We start from the raw sequence: 16,058 nt of genomic DNA, 5'->3' as shown, positions 1-16,058 counted from the left end.
CCCGAACAAAAAAAAAAAAAAAAAAAAAAAAAAAAAAAAAAAGCCTCCATAAGACTGGGTAACGGGCAAGCCTGTGGAGCATTTTCTTGATTAGTGACGGAGGCAGGAGGGCCCAGGCCCTTTTAGGTGGGGCGGCCACTGGGCAGGTGGTCCTGGGCTCTATAAGAAAGCAGGCTGAGTAGGCCCTGAGGAGCAAGCCAGTAAGAAATGTTCCTCGATAGCCTCTCCTTCAGCTCCTGGCTCCAGGTTCCCGCCTTGAGCTCCTGCCCTGACTTCCCTCAGTGATGGAGAGCTACCCGAGAGCTGTGAGCCGAAACAAACCCTTTTCTTGCCTCGTTGTTTTGGTTTGGCTCCTGGTGTTTCATCACAGCAATAGAAACCCTAACTAAGGTGCCCAAGGATGTGTCTCAACGGTAGCGTGTTTGTCTAGCTTGTGCAATGCTAGGTTTATCCTTACTCCAAAGCTTAAAGTGGAACGGACTTCACACCTTAAAAAGGAATACAGAGGAAGCACTTAGAGCGGGTGCTGAATCATCGGAGATTCTCCGAGCTGGAGGCCCTTAAAGAAGATGCCTCTGGGTGAGCACGTACTCTGTACAAGCTGCCTGACTGCACAGCCTGAGGGTCGCCAACGACGTCACAGATGAATGTCTTGTGGACAGACTGGGGAGCTCACAGGTGAAATTTGTAGGCTAGGACCTCAGACCCAGATCTTTCTGAAACATGGACTATTTGTATTGTACCACATTGACTGCCTACCAAGAAATGACGTAAAAGACCAAAAGAAAAAAAAAGCGACACAAAACATCCTTTTCAATGTTATCCATATCCAAGAAATTAGGGTCAAGAAAAAAAAAACCTTCAGAGCTGAGAAGACGGCTCAGTGGTGTCTCTAGAAGAGAAACCAGTGCTCTTAACTGGAACGCTATCTCCAGCTCCTGAAAACTAGTAAATACAAAGAAAGCGCCAAGCATTTACTCTGCCTGCCTAGTACTAGCTATCCTCAGAGTAGGGACCTTTGAACAAAAAGAGTTCACTTGCTAAATGAAGAAAAGACTTGCGGAATTAGATTTATATTCCTTTAGCCTCTAATGAAACAGGTCTAGGTGACACAGTGATTGGGGGCCACTTACATGGCCCGAAGGGACAGAACAAGACATGGTATGTTTCTTGGAAGGTAAAACACCCTTCCTACATGGCCAAGAATGTAGATTCAACTCCCAATTTATATGACATTCAGGAGTCTGAGGAATATATGTGTTTAAAATTTAATTTATGCGCATGGGTATTTTGCTTGCATGTCTTTCTGCACTCCTTGCAAGTCTGATACCTGTAGAAACTGGAAGAGAACATCAAACCTTCTGTAACTGGCATCAACAGATGGCTGTGACCACCACTTGGGTGCTGGGAACAAGCCTGAGTCCTTTGGAAAAAGAGACGGTGCTCTTAACTGCTGTGTCCACTCCTCAGCTCCAACCTTTTAACCACCAACAACTGGGAGTTAGGCATTGTGGTTCATTCCTGGAATCTCAATATTTCGGGGGCCAAGAGAAGAGGAAACCCATGAAGTACATACCATCTCCCTCCTTCCCTCCCTCATCTCTCTCTCTCTCTCTCTCTCTCTCTCTCTCTCTCTCTCTCTCTCTCTCTCTCTCTCTCTCTCTCACACACACACACACATGCTTAAAAAATTTTAAAGTTAAACACAGAAAGATTTTTCAATTTGTTTGCCTTATAATTCTGAATGTTACTGACTTACCATAAGATTAAATTTCTGAATAGCCCTTCAAGGTTCAAAAGTTATTTTTGGAGCTTGGGACATAGTTTTTAGTGGAATGAATGCTGAGTGTGTATGAGCCCCTGCGTTAGATTCTCCAGCACCACCAAAGAAAAACAAAAAGGCTCCAGTCATGATAATGGGGTAAATAATGCTTTGTGTGACCTGAGAGATTATTGGCAAGCCTTGAGTCATTTGCTTAATTCGAACACAAGTTGAAAAGAGAAAGGAACAGTTTTATGACCAGAGACAGTTGACAGAGACAAACACCAGTCAGGGAAAAAAGAGCTGATGAAATAAAATACTGGAAGAACTGACAACTATTTAGTAAATCTTTGATATGCTATTTCAACACATGAAGAAGGAAAGCAATCCATGTGAGAGAGACTTAAACAAATTCTTTAAGTGCTTTTTATTTCCACTGGAAGAAAAAAGAAAGAAAAGAAAAGTCTGAAAAAGCATTCTGAGCTGGTTTTAGTGGTGTAAGCTGCCTGTAATCTCAGCTACTCAGAGGCTGAAGCAAAAGGGTTGAAAGTTTGAGGACAGTTTGGACAATTTATGAAAACTAGCAAAATTTTTTTTGAAGGGCTGGGAAGCCGGAAGTGAGGTCCAAGTCTGTAATCTCAGCACTTCGGAGTGGAGGATTAAGAGTTCAAGGTCAGGCTGGTGAGACTGTGCGGAGGGCAAAGATGCTTGTCGGGCAGCCTGGCGACCTGGGTTCAAACCCTAGAATTTGTGGTGGAAAGGAGAGAACAACTCCCAAAAAGCTTTCCTTTCCTTTGCTAGGTGTGGAGGTGCAAGCCTTTAATCCGGACACTTAGGAGGTAGAGGAAGGTGGACTCTGTGAGTTTCAGGCTAGTTAAGGCTACATAATGAGACCCTGACCCCAAAACAAACAAACAAAAAACCAAAACCAAAGTTGCCCTTTGCCTTCCACACCTGTGCAGGGCACTCACAAGCCTGAGACTAATAAATAAAATAAAGAGTCCAAGGTCATTTTCAGCTACAGATCAAGTATGAGACTAGCCCAAGTGACACAAGAACCTTCCAAAAAATCAATAATAAATAATATATTTTTAAAAATTGAGAGAGTTGGGGATGTAGCTTAGTGGTAGAGCACTTGCCTAGCCCTGGAGCCAATCCCTAGTACTTCAAGATAGAAAGGTAGGTAGGTAGGTAGGTAGGTAGGTAGGTAGGTAGGTAGGAGAGTACGTAGGTAGGTAGGGGAATAAGTAGGTAGATGGGGAGTACATAGGTAGGTAGGTAGGTAGGTAGGTGAGTAGGTAGGTAGGTAGATAAATAACCTAATGTAATTTTAGGCATCATTGAGGAAATAGTCACTTAGAACAAGGATTTAAAACAGTGCTTCTCAATCTTCCTAATGCTGCATGTGACCCTTCAATACATTTCCTCATGCTTTGGTGACCCCCCCCCCAGCCATAAAATTATTTTGCTGCTACTTCCATAACTGTAATTTTGCTACTGTTATGAATTATAATGTAAATATCTGATATACGACACTTCCCCTCTCCCCAAAAAAGAGCTGGGTCATGATCCACGGGTTGAGAAACACTGATTTAAAGACTGACTCAATTAGATATTCAAACTACCTCTAAATTCTCAACAAGCATTTCTTAACTAACAAAAATAAGCAGAATTGGGGAGAAAGGGGAGGGAAAACAGTTTGTCCCTTTGAAGCTTATATGCTTAAGAATAACGCATGCTCTGGGCTGTCGTGGCGCATGCCTTTAATCCCAGCACTCAGGAGGCAGAGGCAGGCGGATCTCTGTGAGTTTGAGGTCAGCCCGGTGTACAGAGTGAGTTCCAGGACAGCTAGGGCTACAGAGAGAATGACTATTTAAAAAACAAAAACAAACAACAACAACAAAACATGCACACTGCCACCGCAGACAGGCACACCTGGGGAAAGCTGAGTCCTTAATCACACAGGAAGCTCATCCGTGTCCATGTTCTGTGAGTACCTGGACACCTTCAAAGATGTCCTGCTCTATCACCGTCCGCCCACCCCCTCGAGAAGCTCTCTCACTGAACCTGGAGCTAGGCGGCCAGTCAGCAAGCCCCAAGAACCTCTCTCTTCCTTCTCTAGTGCTAGGGTTGCAAGGTGCAGGCGGCCGCACCCAGCTGGCGCTCAGGTCCTCGGCGGGCGCGCGCGTTAAGCAAGAGTGCTATCTACTGAGCTGCCTCCCATCTTCAGGAAACTCGTTCTTCGGGCTATCTGCCCTCATCCCCTTCCTCCCCTGCACTAGCAAACAGGTAGGAGAATCATAGCTTACAGGTTAGAGAGAATGAGCGACAAGAGACTGCTGCCTTCCAGCCCATGCGCAGAGGTTCAGAGGCCAAGCCTGACCTCTGTCAAGCTTGTAACTGCATCAAAGATGGCTACAGAATGAGGGGAAACTCGTCTTCTCTTCTCAGAGAAGGACAGACACATTATTTTTCTGGTCTCCGGACATGGAAGAGGAACACTACACTCTTCTTGGCTCGATGGGTTTTCAAGACGTATCATAGTAAAGGGTAAATATGAAGAGAAACGAGACACCTTCAGAAACGGAGGAGCAAACGTGTTAGCAGACACACACCGACTGTGTGGAGGGGTCTTCAGGGAGTCACAGTCACGCCTCTCCTTACTTTATGCTAAAGCAGGCCCTAAGAAGGAAGTGATTTGTCCCAAATCACAGCAAAATGGTAACAGCATTTGAATGACTCTCCGACTCGGAAGCTCTTCGTGCCAGCCAGTCTTATAAATAGGGAACACGTCTCTCTCCACAGCAAAAGCAACAGCTTAGGCAGCTTAGGGGCTGGGTGGAGTCACCTTGACAGGCACTAGCAGATCAGGGAAGAGCTAGCTCCCTGGAGGCCAGCAGGCATAAACCATCTGGAACACTGTCCTCACCCTCAGTGGGTCACCAGAACACCCCCAGTGAGTGAATTAGCATACAGGTGTTTCTAGTCCCAAACAAAGCTTTGAAACCCACCTGAGCTCAGAAATTTGAAAGCGCGCACCAACAGGAAGGCCTGGATGGGGCCCAGGCTGACATCTCTGGGCTATTTAGCAAATCCTTGCCCACTGAGAAGTTGAGAAAAACTTTCACTTGGCACCAGCGAACACCTCCTCAGCAGACGTCAGCCAGTTTTGCCCTCTGGACCTGCTCATTTGCCCCAAGGAACCCACTGAGGGCACTTTTAATGACTTCCCAACTCTAACCTCTATTCTGAGAGTCCCCACTGTGCTGGACTCCAAGTGGTCTTATAAGAAGTCTACAGGCTTGGAGAACCTTCAGTACTTTGCCTTCACTGCATTAGGAGTGGATTTCGGAGCTAAGAGGTGAGGGGTGGACGCCCAGCCTTTCAGCTCTCCAAGGAGGCGCACCTTTGCACAGTCATGTAAATTGAGGGAGGAGACACAGAGACAAAGGCAGATAACAGCTAGCTGGACACCCCACCTCCTCAAGCCCTTAGGGGGCCGAGCCGCTAAATCCACACCCCCTATGTATCCAGAGTTGATGTAGGCACAGAATCACATTTGCCCTAACTACGTCCATCCCGGCTTGCAGGGATGTCCAGCTGTGCAGGGTGGGACTGGGTAGGAGTAGGAATTGACGGTCTCACCCATAAACTGTGTCTTCCCTCCCAAACAATCTCACCCACAGTACCCGAAGACTTCAAGAATTAAATCCCCTCACTCCCCAGGTCTGGTCCTGAATTCATTATGTGGTCCAGGTAAGAGATTCCCAAAGGTTAGCAAGAATAAACCATCTTGGATACTGTGCTGGGATTGTAGGTGAGCATCACCGATGCCTGGTTTATAAGGTGCTGAGGATCAAACCCAGGGCCTTGTGCATGCTAGGTAAACATTACATTCCCAGCTCCCATTCTTGATGCCACCTGCCATCCCACCTCGTGTCTTCCCTGCCCCCTTGCTCTCCTCCAGTTACAAGAACTTTCCTTTCCTCCCAGGTCGACTTTGGACCAGCTCTCCGGGCTTGGAGACCGGCCCCAGCCCGCCCGGGCCTGGCGAACGGGGTGCGGCCGAGTCGTGCTGGGACAGCTCCACGCTGCCTCCGGGGCAGCCGCGTGCGCTACTAGAACAGATCCCGCTGGGAAAGGAGAGGAGCTGATTTTGCAGAGGCCCGCAGGATAGCGACAGCCTGGGAATGGAGGCAACCGGGGCTGGGGGGTCGTTATGGTGAGAATTCAATGAAAACACAAATGAATGGACCGCGAAGGTGGCAGACAAGTGGTGAGCCCCGGAGCGTGCCTACCGTTCGGCGAAGCCTTCAAGACCGACCCTCGGACACCTCGCAAGGAGGCGGTACAGGGTCCCAACAGCGCAACTTGACCCGAGCGGGAATTCCCGCGGCCGGGAAATGCCCGGCCCACGGGCAGAAGACGCCCAGGCGCTGCATCCCAGAGCCGCCCTGCCCATCGCCGCAGCCCAGAATAATCCAGAGCCCAAGGACGCCGCCCTTACCTGCCCGCCTCGACAGGCTCACTACGGCTCAGGGCGGTCATCGCAGCGCCTTCTCCTGGAGCCCAAGGCGGCGAGCCAGACCTAGTGCCCTCCGGGCTCCGCCCACCCAGGGGGAAGGCCCACCCCCTGCCGCCCATTGGTCGCTTGCTCGGGATGAGCTCAGTTAATTGGTGGAGTCTTCCCCGCTTCCAGACCGCCCTCGTGGGTCGCAGCGGCAGACAGGTCTTCGTTGGGTCTCTCAAATTGCGAGGTCCCAGAAGACAGGCTGGGTCCGCAACTATGATAGGCCTTCACATCGCGTATTTTGCTTCCTCAGAGCCCTCAAGTTTGCTCTATTCTAGTTCCGCTCTGCCCTTTTGTTCCCAGAGTTCTTGGCGCTTCAACTTAATTTCACTGACCCGTTTTCCCACAGGACCACTTGGCCCTTGCGAGTGGCCCGGAGCAAAGGTCCTACCTTGTCCCTTATTCTAGAGAGGCTGTGTTTAACTGCTGTGGGCAGGGATTCATCCTACAGCACCCTCAAGTGGCCTCTAAGGCAGTGGTTGGCGCCAGCACACAACTCCATTATAGGTGCTGGGTGGGAGCTTTCCAACACACCTAGCCTTGGTGCTGGAGGCAATTTGCCTATCCAGTGAATGTATAGTATTCAATGGCTTAGCCCTTCGTCTTCCCCGCAGGTGAACTGGTGGGACCATGGCTGGGTAAAAGACCGTTTGTCATTTTCACCTGCTCAGAGGGCGGGGCTCAACCACTACCCCCCCCCCCCAGCAGAAAAGAACAGGACACAGGTGCTTCAGCTGCTGTTTATTGACACTCAGGTGGGCACTATAGCAACGGGCCTGGAGATGCTGCACAATAGAATGGAGGTGGAGAGTGCAGGGTGTGACTGCAGTGACAGCTGAGAAGTGTGCAACGAGCAGTGGGGGAGGCCAAAGCTGTTGGGGAAGCAAGTCCGGCCTGGGGGCCAGAGGTTATTATCTACACTGGAACCTGGGCCCCATGCCCTAAGCCCCTACACTCTTGCTGTCTCCTGACTCCAGGCCAGGGCTGGGAGTTCTCTGGACAACTTTCTACAGGAGCAAAGTACACAAGAGATGTTGCTGCCCCTTTGTGATAAAGCCAGAGGGTTTCCAATTCTGCATTCCTCTGTCACCCCTGGCTTGGGTAGGGCCATATGATAGACAGACAGCTGGGCTCTATTCCATGTTTCAGCGACAGTAATTTTCCCGGGTGTCCCAGCCCACCAGCGCCACACTCTGGCCCAGAGTGAGCACTACAAGCATTGCTGGCCTAATGGATTGGATGGGGAGGGGATGGGACAGGGGCTAGAAGAGGGGCTCCAGAGGGCCATCAAGGCACAGGCACTACACGCATGGTGTTGGTGAAGCCAGAGCCAGGGCGCCACCCAGTCAGCACAATGACCACATCTCCCTTCTTGAAGAAGCCTCGGGCCTTGCCTGAAAAAGCAGAAAGGTTGGTGAGTAGAGGTTTACACTTGGGGTAACTGCCCCAAAGCCCCGCTGAACAACCATTACTCTCTCCCACCAAAAGGTGGCGCTTACCTCCTAGCCCAGACACCAGCCAGGAAGGGGCATACCAGGGCAAATGCCCAAGAGCTACCACCTACAAACACAATGCTGGTAGAGGACTACACTGCCGGACCAATTCTTCTTCCTACCACAAGATGGCGCTAGCCTCCTAGCCTAAACAAAGGCTGCGTCCAGACTGCAGGGACCTTGGGAGGTCAGTCAGTTTATACTTGGCCAGCCTTCCCCAAGGTCAGAGTCCTCCTTTCACCTCCTGATATCCAACCATATACAGGAAAAGACCATAATCTGTGAGTTCCACCCACAGCACAGTAACTCCAGCCATGCCTAAGAAAACCTCAGTAATGAGTAGAGGCAATTATGCCTTGGGCACCAAACAGAGGGTGAGGACAGCCAGGCTCAGCCCAGGACTGGAGAGAATGATAGTTTGAGAAACCCCAGCAAAGCCACTGCCCAGCATCTTGCTTCCAGCTACATACCAACATTCATGGCCAAATTCACACGGAGGTCTACATCCTCAGCCCAGGCGTCCTGCACTGCGTCCTTACACAGCACAGGGAAGATGCCACGGTACAAATGGGCCTGGCGAGCTGTCTGGGGATTGCGCGTCACAGCAATGATGGGCGCACGCGGGCGGTACCTGGCCACCTGGTGAGCACTCCTGGGATGGGGAACAGGTTGGATAGACCGTCCATTAAACAGTGTCACAAGACCCAGGAGACAGGAAGCACCTTCATTACAGCAATACAACTCTGAGCCATAGGCTCCTCCCACTGGAAGTTTACTCTGCTCCAAGGACCAGAAAGCCTCTCCACTCTGCCCTCTGTGCTTGTTCCAGTAGGGCAGTTCCATAGCTAGAACCCCTTCCAAGAAGGGGGAGGCAATTGGTCCAATCTCACTAGCACCTACAGCTGCTATCAACATATACAAACCAAGCAACACGTGTTGAGCTCCAGACTGACATCTGGAAACAGCAGCAGCAAGGGTCAGACCCTGGGAGCCAATAAGACTGCAATACTATGGCATTCCCAAGGCAATCCCAGCAGCTGAACTCTAGTGCCCCAAACACACTTGATAAAAAGCTTTAGGTGGAGACCAGGCAGGTATAGGAATGCTTCTCCCATCTAGATAGATCCTTTGGGGATGGAGGGATCCCTTGTGACTACTTCGAACACGTATTTCAGGAACACTGAATTAACTGAACCAGCTCTGAAGACATCCAAGAAGGACTGGGAGACAAAGAACAGCAGAGAATGCCCTTCATGCTGGATCCACAGGCTTTAAACCTTCTATCTTGGAGCTCCTGAGAACCCACCAACTGCTACTCATTCCAAAAGCACAGGCTTAGCCCAGGTTAGACTCAAACTTGTGACCTTACTTGCCCTGACTCATGAGCACTGAGGTTACAGACATGGCACATCATACCTGGATATTTTTACTTATGTGTTGTTTAGCATGTGTGGTACCCACATGCAGAAGGCAGAGGTCGATAGTGGGTATCTTCCTCTTATACTCTCTCCACCTTATTTTTTTTCACTTTATGTGCAAGGGTCTTTTGCCCACGTGTGCACCTGTGTGCCACATACATAATGCCTGTGGGGTTAGAAGAGGGCACTGGATTCCTCCAAGACTAGAGCTATGCAGTTGTGAGCTACCATGTAGGTGCTGAGCAGTCAGGGACAAGTTCCCCCCCCCCCCAATTTCTTGACTGGCTTGCTGTGAAGCCCACAGTATCCTGACTGCATGCATTTTTGCCACAGGTGCTGGATCCAACTTCAGATTCTCATGCTTTACCCACTGAGACCCAATCCCTCCAAGTGGGACTTTAAAATGCTTATCGTTGTTATAGTGTGTGCCTGCTGGCATGTGTGAGATCAGAAATCAGCATGCTGCTCCTTCCATGGATTCGGGGGACCGAATACAGGCCAGGCTTACATAGCAATTTTACCAGTTGAGCCATCTCATCAGCCCTCCAAACTGAATTTGTAAGTAAACTAAGCAAAACTATTTGCTTCCAGTTCATTGTGAGGCAGGCTGTGAACTTACACTGGAGCCAAATGGTTTGGTATACCTGAGTGCTGTCTGGAGTCCTTTGGTGGCAGCCAAACTTGGCCCAAAGCCACTCTCGGCATCCCCAAGGAGGGACGTCAATTGAGCAGGACATCCCCAGGGAGCCACTGCCGCCTCCTACCTGCCAGACTTGGTGAGCACGATAATGGCCCCACTGCAGCACTTGAAAGAGGCCTCCACAGCACCCACGGCAGCAGCTTCTGTGGGGTCGCTGGTAATAGGCGCCAGACGGCGGAGTTCCTCGAATAACTGCAGGTGGTAGATGGCAGCCTCTGCCTCACGGGCAATCTAGGGGAGCAACATCCGTCCAAAGGGACGAAGGGGGGGGGGGGACATGGCTTTTGTCAGAGCTTTAGCACAAATGGAGAGGGAGGAGTCACAGACAACAGGGAAGGAAGACGTCCCCGGCACAAAAGGGCCAGGAGCAGAGTGCTCTGAAGTAAGATCAAAAATTCTACAGAAACCATCCTGCACCGGTGCCTGTGACTTCCAGTGTGCCCACAGAGAATCCTTTGGTCCTGTCCTATCATGACCTCCTGAGGTGGCCGGAGTGCAGAGCAGTTATCCTATACCAATACCTGCCGTTAGGGCCCTACCTGCCAGACTCCGTCAGAACTATCAAAGCTGCCGCTAAACACTTATAAGAAGCCTCCACGCTGCCCATGGCCATGGCCTCCATGAGGTCTGTGGAGTGACTGGAGGCCCGCACAAGTTCTTCAAACAGCAGACGGTGGAACATGGCTGCCTCAGCCTCCCGAGCTATCTGTAAGGTTTAGGGTAGGAGGGATAAGGAAGAGGGATGAAGAAGGCAAAAATAGGAGACAACACATGGAAAGACGGGGGAATTAATCAGAGAGGAAGTATAGTTAAACCTGTCCTGTGGACAGAAACAGAGGCAGGGTGGTCAAACAGTTCCTCCATTCCCCGTTGGGATTTCTTTTCTAAGCACTCCCATACCCACATTTGAGCTTTTAAAAAAAAGATCTTTCTCTGTGGCCCTCACTGACCTTGAATCATTCTTTGCCCCAGCCTTCCAAGTGCTGGGATCATGGGAATGCACCATCAGGTTTAAAGGGACAGAGTGATAGCCCCTAGGACCTTGTCACAGAAAGATGCCAAGGTGGAGGCCACATCACTCCCACTGACCACACTGCCTCATGACACAGCTTACAGGAAGGAAAAGGCCCAGGACCCTCTTCACATGGCTGTCTGCCTACAACAACCTACAGATGCAGGAGCTGTTGCTCAGTGTTTACAGTGGAAACATTGGGGCAGTTCTGGAAGCTGGGGTCAAGGGCCAAAATAGCCAGTGTACCAGTTCTAAACAGAGCCGTGGGAACTCTAGCTCACTCGAGTAGTACAATGAGCAGCCATGTGAAGAGACCAGTGCCTATGAAAGCATGCAGGGATGTCAAGACACGGATTAAAACTTTAACAATTAAAACCATTGCAAGATGGCAAGTGAGTTACAATACAGACTACCTGCTCAGGTAAGACCAGGTATTAGGTAATATGAATTCCAGAGAATTGAAAAGCAATAACCACCAGCATCTTAGTATGGAGGATGAGAAGCACCAGCAAATCATCTCACGGATTTGATAGCAGAAGCAGATTCACAGGCGGAAAGGACTCTTTTGGTCAAGAACAGAATACACACAGCGCAAAGGACAAACAACCATAGCTGGGGTGCCTAGCTCATGAGTACAGCTCATGGACTGCAGTTAGACACAGGAGGAGACAGCAGACAGGTAAGGGGAGAGGCTGTCTGAGTGTTCATGGATGGCAGGAGAGGCTTGGACCCCATGAAGAGGCAGCCACAGTCTGACCCAGACTTTGTGTCTCATCTTCTGAGCAGCGCCATGCAATCCCAGCCTCGAGGTTCTAAGTTGTCTGCTCATAGGAAAGACCAGGGCATGGAAGACAGGACATAGACATCAGAACTAAGCCCGACTCTAGAAGAGACCCGTCCACATCTGCTGCTCCAACACGGTGCAGCAGACAGCAAACAGGGCCCAGACAGCAAACTGGGCTCAAGCCCACATCAATCACATGTGATTTACATTACAAATTGGGGCCACAAAGATTACATCAACATGTTCAGAGGCCTAACATTTAATGGTGGCAGTAAATGTTAATTGCTAAGACTATAATTAATATCTCATCAAACTTATCATAGGGCGAGGTCTTGAGGTCACATAACCTGCCCACAGCTATACATACATCTCTGTGGTTGCATGCTTCAGAATATCTGGTCAAAGTCAGCCATAACCTGTTCCTGACCACTCTGTGGCCAGATCACACAACTAAGCAGGTAGCTAGAAAAGAGGTGTATGGTGTAAAACCAGGGAGGCAGTGACTATGGAGGTGACAGAAGGCACACGGTTTTCTGGGGGAAAAAAAGCACTTTTCTGCCACGGGCAACTATGAAGATACAACATTAATGTGAACAACAATTGCACGACACAAGCATGTGATGAGCCAGAGAGACCCAAGCCACACACCCTTCCAGGACAGGGCTGGCCTCTGTCAGCTTCAATACAGGCACACATAAGAAACCACAAAAAAGGTCACACAGTCAAGAATACAACCCCCGCCCCCGGAATCTGCACAAACTTAATAACTGGATAGCTATGCAAGAAAGAAAGGCAAGATGGCTAAGCCAGAGGGTGCTGTTTTCTCTCTTCTCAGATGTCTTAAATTTGGGGGTTTGTGGGAAACTGGGTTCACAAAAAGGATAGGGGTCCATTGCTGGCTGAAAATGGAACAAAAGTTCAAAAAAAATTAATTCACAATACTCTTCCACTAGGCAGAAGTAAGCAGCCCTGTAACTGGCTCCTGAGTCAACTCAGGAAGTTCCAGGGCAGAATATAGGGCTGAGAACCTGGGTCTCCACCTACGAGAAGCAGTCAGCAGGAGATGCTTCAGCTCAAACTCTTAGCTAATCCTGCCTCATTCTCTGAATACTGGACTTGAGGCATGACTCTCAGCACCGTATCTGATCAGAGCTGGAAGTCTGAAAGAACATACTCCCAGAGAAAAGGCTTCATAGTGAGTCCAGAGCCTGCTGAATTCCACACCTGCCCTCCACCCTAGCTCATCTGTAGCCCTGCTCTGGGTCTGGCACAGAAAGGGATGCAGTTACAGGACACAGGCACCATGCAATTCCAGCTCAGAACAGCTCAGTGTGGGTACAGCTTGCAGTGGAGAAGCATCTGTTCATGGCACTAGCAGGGCATCTAACTGTAAGCCAAACCAAGACACCAGCTGCGAACAAACTCTTAGCTTTTTAAAAATAGAGCCCTTTTACCATCCAGATCCAACGCTTCCTGACTGCATCCTAGGACTTAAGTCCTTTCTTTTGCCAGATGTGGCCTATGTAATGAAAGTGGCATCCTCCACAGCAAGAGAAAGTGGGGCAGGACAGAGGCAGTGAAAGCACAACAGGAAAATCAAGAAGCACCCCCCCACACACTGTCTCACTCTTTGCTGTGACATGGGGGAGAGGATGCAGAAGCCTCTGCTCTGAGGACTTACCAGGTGCTGCATGCGAACGGCCTCCAGAGGGTAGTCCCCTTTGGCGGTCTCTCCTGACAGCATGATGCAGTCTGCTCCATCTAGGACCGCATTGGCCACATCACTGCCCTCAGCACGGGTGGGGCGGGGCTTCTTGATCATGCTCTCCAGCATCTAAGGAGGGGACAGACAAGAGCATCTGCTGAGACCAGGGTGAGACTCTGGGCCATGTGCAGTGATAAGTGATTGCCAAGATGACTCCCTAGATAGTGTGTAGGTGCACGGAGCGCTCCGTACAGGCGTACACGTCTGGAGAACAGGGACCATTGGACAAGACCAAGAGGTCTCTCTCTTTGACGCAGGGTTTCTCTGTGTAACGGCTTTGGCTATCCTGGGATTAAGGTGTACACAAACCATAGCCCAGCGACCCAGATCTCTTAACCATAGTACACGGACAAAGGGAGGAGCACATGCCTGTGTGGCGCAGATGACTGGCTTCCCAGCTCGGTTGCATCGTCCAATCATCATCTTCTGAGCCAGGAAGACCTTCTCTGCAGGAATCTCAATGCCCAAGTCGCCACGAGCCACCATGATCCCATCACTGGCCTCCAAAATCTCATCAAACCTAAGCAGAAATAAAGGTAATATAGAACAGGAAGCCCAAAACAAAGGACGGACAGATGCTTTTCCAAGATCCTCGAGGGTCACACCGCAGGCACACAGAAGTGATGGGGCACCAAGATAACCCAGAGAAGGTTGATGATGTTGCCTGCTGAGCTTCAACATTGAGTGAGGGATGAGGTCCCCATCTATCGTGCCCTCTCTAATCAGTACTTCCATAAGAGAATGAGGCAGCCAGTGCTTCTACAAAGGCCCACAGATTCATTTAGCTCAGGATTCTGAGAGCATCCTTTGAGGTGCTAGGGCTGAAGGAACAACAAGAGCCACCAGTACCTATGGCTTATCAAGACAGAACAGATATCAAACTAGTCACCCTATTTTGCCTCATTTCCATGAGCACCAACTTAACCAAAGCATCATGTGATGTCCTATGGGAAGCTGACTGGAACAATCTTCATCAGCATCATTATGTCTGTTTTGAGAGAGGTTTCTCTGGGTCTTTGGAGATCTATCCTGGAACTAGCTCTTATAGACCAGGCTGGCCATAAACTCAGATCCGCCTGCCTCTGCCTCCGGAGTGCTAGGATTAAAGGCAGCGTGTGCCACCACCATCACCACCCAGCCTATTATGTTTTCTAATCAAAGAGCACGAGGCTACTAGTTTCAGCATGGATACCGGACCTGAGCTTCCAGGTGGGTACCAAAATGAAGGGCCCTATGATGCCCACCAGGCCACACCTTCCCCTCCAAGGGCTGGGCCATGAAAGGGGTCCCAGGACTCACCTGCGGACGCCTTCGTGGTTCTCGATTTTGCTAATGATCTTGATGTTCTTGCCCTTCTCTCCCAGGACCTTCCTAACCTCGTGCACATCAGCTGCCTTGCGGATGAAAGACGCAAACACCATGTCTACATCCTGCTCCACCCCAAACTTCAGGTCCTGGATGTCCTTTTCTGACACAGCAGGGAGGTCCACAGCAGCTCCGGGGAGGTTCACCCCCTTCTTGCTGCCCAAGGAACCACCATTCTCCACTTCTGTTATCAGGAAGTCAGCGCCTGCATAAGAGAGGTGGAGGACCAAAGCGATGAGGGTCCATCTTGTGGGAGGCAAGCAGCGGGGTCCCCTGCCCCAGTCCCTGAATCCCTGAATTCAGTGAAACACATGCCACATCACACCGAGGACACTGGAGCCATAAGGAAGCGAGTCCATTTCCTCACCTATAAATAACACTCCCAGGTTAAGGAATTTAAGTTGTGGATGTGCTAGCCTAGTATTCAAGAGGCAGATGCAGATAAAACTCAAAGACTAACATGGTCTACACACAGTGAATTCCAAGCCAGCCAGGGCTAAAGTGAAGCCTGGCCTCAAAACAAAAAGACAAATGGTCAGGCATGGTGAAAAAGGGAGTTCAAGGAGAGAAAAGTGAGAAGGGGAGGTTGGGGGGAACTTGGGGATACGGGTTGATTGGGATAAAGGAAGGTTGGATAGGGGAGCAGGGAAGCACATATCTTAATTAAGGTTGGCAAGAGACTTGGACCTAGAGGGGCTCCCAGGCCCTCTAGTTAGTTCCTGGGGCAGCTGAGGACAGGGAACCTGAAATGACCCTATCCTATAGCAATACTGACGAATATCTTTCACATCACCATAGAACCTTCATCTGGCGATGGATGGAGATAGAGACAGAGACCCACATTGGAGCACCGGACTGAGCTCCCAATGTCCCAATGAGGAGCAGGAGGGAGAATATGAGCAAAGAAGTCAGGACCACGAGGGGTGCACCCACCCACGGAGACAGTGGGGCTGATCTATTGGGAGCTCACCAAGGCCAGCTGGACTGTGACTGAAAAAACATGTGATAAAACCGGACTCTCTGAATATGGCGGACAATGAGGGCTGCCGAGAAGCCAAGGACAATGGCACTGGGTTTTGATCCTACTTCATGTTCTGGCTTTGTGGGAGCCTAGCCAGTTTGGATGTCCACCTTCCTAGACCAGGATGGAGGGGGGAGGACTTTGGACTTTCCACAGGGCAGGGAACCC

General features: G+C 50.1%; 2 protein-coding genes across 5 annotated transcripts in view; both read right to left on the bottom strand.

Annotated features, from left to right (window-relative positions):
- The window catches only part of Gramd2a (GRAM domain containing 2A), a 38,727-nt gene extending 32,386 nt beyond the window's left edge, over nucleotides 1-6,341 (bottom strand). For all 3 annotated transcript variants that reach the window (XM_050152042.1, XM_050152043.1, XM_050152044.1), the window contains exon 1: nucleotides 6,270-6,341. In XM_050152042.1, the coding sequence (XP_050007999.1) occupies nucleotides 6,270-6,310 (41 nt within the window). In that variant the 5' untranslated portion in view covers nucleotides 6,311-6,341. The remainder of the gene's footprint in view (nucleotides 1-6,269) is intronic.
- A 717-nt stretch (nucleotides 6,342-7,058) lies between these two features.
- The window catches only part of Pkm (pyruvate kinase M1/2), a 23,090-nt gene continuing 14,090 nt past the window's right edge, over nucleotides 7,059-16,058 (bottom strand). The window contains exons 6-11 of one of the 2 annotated variants that reach the window (XM_050151900.1): nucleotides 14,804-15,074; nucleotides 13,874-14,024; nucleotides 13,421-13,573; nucleotides 10,483-10,649; nucleotides 8,296-8,477; nucleotides 7,059-7,726 (exon numbers count right to left, since the gene is read on the bottom strand). In XM_050151900.1, coding sequence (XP_050007857.1) covers nucleotides 7,620-7,726; nucleotides 8,296-8,477; nucleotides 10,483-10,649; nucleotides 13,421-13,573; nucleotides 13,874-14,024; nucleotides 14,804-15,074 — 1,031 coding nt within the window. In that variant the 3' untranslated portion in view covers nucleotides 7,059-7,619. Of the gene's footprint in view, nucleotides 7,727-8,295; nucleotides 8,478-10,007; nucleotides 10,175-10,482; nucleotides 10,650-13,420; nucleotides 13,574-13,873; nucleotides 14,025-14,803; nucleotides 15,075-16,058 lie in introns of both variants that reach the window. The other variant, XM_050151899.1, reaches the window with a different exon arrangement.

This window comes from Alexandromys fortis, unplaced genomic scaffold, assembly GCF_014885135.2.
Source record: "Alexandromys fortis isolate MF-2015 unplaced genomic scaffold, M_Fortis_MF-2015_v1.1 scaffold_70, whole genome shotgun sequence".
NCBI lineage: Eukaryota > Metazoa > Chordata > Mammalia > Rodentia > Cricetidae > Alexandromys > Alexandromys fortis.
Note: the sequence above shows the minus strand (reverse complement) of the source record. Positions and strands in the feature narration are given on the sequence as shown.